Here is a 1,471-nt window from a genome sequence, read left to right as displayed (position 1 = left end):
CCTGTGTTCCACCCAATAGCTGGCTGTGAGCGTCCACTTCAGTGTTTGATGCAATATCTTTTAATGAGAATCGTTGGATCTCTGGGGTCACTGACAGACTGGGTGAGGACCATGAGCTGCCCACCTGCAGGTCACAGTTTGCACTTTGTATATTGCTGCTACACGAGATCCTTAAAGTATTGGTATACAAAAAGTTTGGGAACCACACCAATAGAAAAGAATTACTGAACAGTACTTTTAAAAGATCATCATTTTAGCAGACCTATGCATTTTACATATTTTCGTAATCTATATATTATAACCATACTCTGCTTGTCCTATGTTGTTTTTCAAATGAGATAAACTGATAAAATATTTCATTTTAATGCTATGTTTTGGCAGGTTTTTTTTACCATATTTTTAAAAATAAAACATTTTAATTATATTAAATGGAATTCATAGTTCCCACTGAAACACAGTCTTGCTTTTTCTTATGATAGGGCGTGTTCCAGCCCCAACCAACCTACAGTTTACTGAAGTCACACCGGAGAGTTTCAGGGGAACCTGGGATCATGGAGCTTCAGATGTGTCTCTTTACAGAATAACTTGGGCACCTGTTGGAAACCCAGACAAGATGGAGGTAATATTAGCTCTCTCCCTCTTTCCCTTATGTCCCATTCTCTTTCCATTTGCTTATACGAAAGCCCAGCTAAAATACAGATTATTTCTGTGTATCAGTGGCTTTCTGTTGTGATAAGCACCATGGCCTAGGCAACCCATGGACAGAAGAGCTGATTTGGGCTTAATGCTCCAGAGGGCTAAGAATGCATTATGGTGAGGGGGCACAGGCAGCAGACAGACATGGCAGCCAGAGCAGGAAGCTGGGGGATCATGTCTTCAACTGCAAGCTAGGAGCAAATTAGAAGTGGAGCAAGGTGATATGTAAGCTCTTAAAGCCCGCCTCCGTGATGTACTTCCTCCAGCAAGGCTGTACCTCACTTCGGCCTCTCCAAGCAGCACTATCAACTGAGAACCGAGTATTCGAATGCCCAAGCCTATGGCAGACTTTTCTTATTCAAAGCACCCCATTCCTTTACAGATAAAAATCATCTTTGACAAGTGGCTTTGGGCTCAGGTACTTATAGTGGTGCAGAAGAGCGTTCACCCGTCAGCACATATGTGTGATCTAAATGGATTATTGATTTAATGTGCATGTGATTTTTTTCCTTTTTTTGTCTAAGACCATCTTAAATGGAGATGAAAATACCTTGGTGTTTGAAAATCTGAACCCCAACACTCCATATGAAGTCTCCATCACCGCCATCTATCCCGATGAGTCTGAAAGCGAGGACCTGAGTGGCACCGAGCGCACACGTAGGTGTTTAACGTTTAAATAAGATTTTGATAGTTCAAAATTAAATGTTAAGAAATGAGCTACGCCGGGCGTGGTGGTGCACGCCTTTAATCCCAGCACTCGGGAGGCAGAGGCAGG

At 42.4% G+C, this 1,471-nt stretch overlaps 1 protein-coding gene across 3 annotated transcripts in view; it reads left to right on the top strand.

Moving 5' to 3' along the window:
- The window catches only part of Col12a1 (collagen type XII alpha 1 chain), a 121,880-nt gene that overhangs the window by 62,717 nt on the left and 57,692 nt on the right, over window positions 1-1,471 (top strand). For all 3 annotated transcript variants that reach the window (XM_029542915.1, XM_021207140.2, XM_021207141.1), the window contains 2 exons: window positions 480-619; window positions 1,221-1,353. In XM_029542915.1, coding sequence (XP_029398775.1) covers window positions 480-619; window positions 1,221-1,353 — 273 coding nt within the window. The remainder of the gene's footprint in view (window positions 1-479; window positions 620-1,220; window positions 1,354-1,471) is intronic.

This window comes from Mus pahari, chromosome 10 (assembly GCF_900095145.1).
Source record: "Mus pahari chromosome 10, PAHARI_EIJ_v1.1, whole genome shotgun sequence".
Classification (NCBI taxonomy): Eukaryota; Metazoa; Chordata; class Mammalia; order Rodentia; family Muridae; genus Mus; species Mus pahari.
This window is presented reverse-complemented; position numbering and strand designations above follow the sequence as displayed.